Raw genomic sequence first — 1,254 nt, 5'->3', positions numbered from 1 at the left:
CAATCGAGAGTGCGTATCAACAAAGTGCTGCTCGCATTGCGATTAAGCGAGACTCATGGTTGACGCGGGGGAAGATGAGACTTCTTCCTGAACACAGAATTTCGTTAGAGCTTTATCAACAGTTTCGTTAGAGATGGCATGGCAAATTTTGCGAGGATCGACCTTGCTCGGGCTGGAAGTCGCGCCTAGAACTGCCCAACCGAATCTGGTGTGGAAAGCTATAGGTTCTGAGTCGCCTCCCATAACAAGGCGAGAGGACTTGCTAACTCTTCTAAAATTATCAGCACCAATGAGAATGTTATTGTGATCTGGAGTGAGAAAGTCAGGATCCGCTAACTTAAGATATCTGAGATGAGGCCAATCTTGCTCTAATATTACAGACGACGGCAACTGAGATGTGATTTTTGGCAAAATGAATGCCTTAAGATGAACCTGAGATGACGAGTATGTCGATTGGAGGACCAAGGACACTTGATCTTGGGTCGCTCCTGGAGATGTACTACCCACACCCTGGATAGATATGTTTCCTGGAGAACAGCTAAGCTTTAGCTTAGCTATGATTTTAGAGGATACTAATGTCAACTCTGATCCAGGATCAATGAGAAGACGTACTAATTTAGGCGATCCATTTGAAGAAATGGCAAAGGCTTTACAAGTAGCTAAGAGTACTGGAGCTCGAGAGCACGTTGAAAGCGATGGATTAKACGAACGATCGATGTCGGAGATAGGTGACGAGAATCTGACTCGTTTGGTCGTCTGAGAGGACCTTGAGGAAGATGAGATGGTCGATTTTAGGATGGATCTGAGAGGACAGTGTGGATAATGAGATGTCCTACCTACTTCTCACTCTGAGGACGCCTTTTTTGAAGAGTTCTGAGAAGAACTCATCTTGGTAGGTGTGGACTTAGGAGGAGATGATCGAGTGGAAGATGCCTTGTGAGAGGAGCCATGAACTGAAGCCTTCGGTTTGGAGAGAGGTCTGGGAGTCGATGTACCGGAAGTGGATGATGATGACTTCGGACTAGAGGATCGGCGATAAGATGACTTTTTGGGAGATTTACGACGATCCTCTCTCGGTGACTCATTCGACGATACCCGTGAGCCCTGCGAGGACGAGACTCTCTGAGATGTCTGTGTTGTCTCTGAAAGAGAGCTTGAAGTTCTTGAGATTGGCGGCGATGACCATAATATTGGATGAGATGTCTTTGACATAGGTGGAGATGTCCTAGACGATGGAGGAGGAGATGTCCTAGA

General features: G+C 46.4%; 1 protein-coding gene across 1 annotated transcript; it reads right to left on the bottom strand.

The window, feature by feature from the left end:
- Window positions 1–42: 42 nt before the first annotated feature.
- Window positions 43–1,249, bottom strand: LOC106792554 (probable serine/threonine-protein kinase nek3; the record flags this gene model as incomplete). The annotated part of the gene is made up of 2 exons (XM_014759023.1): window positions 43–766; window positions 848–1,249. Coding segments are annotated over 2 exons (1,126 nt in total), but the record flags the coding sequence as incomplete, so codon positions are not given.
- Window positions 1,250–1,254: the final 5 nt, after the last annotated feature.

This window comes from Polistes canadensis, unplaced genomic scaffold (assembly GCF_001313835.1).
Source record: "Polistes canadensis isolate GaletaPanama2010 unplaced genomic scaffold, ASM131383v1 scaffold_473, whole genome shotgun sequence".
NCBI classification, from domain to species: Eukaryota; Metazoa; Arthropoda; class Insecta; order Hymenoptera; family Vespidae; genus Polistes; species Polistes canadensis.
The sequence above is the reverse complement of the archived record's forward strand: the minus strand, read 5'-3'. Positions and strand labels throughout refer to the sequence as shown.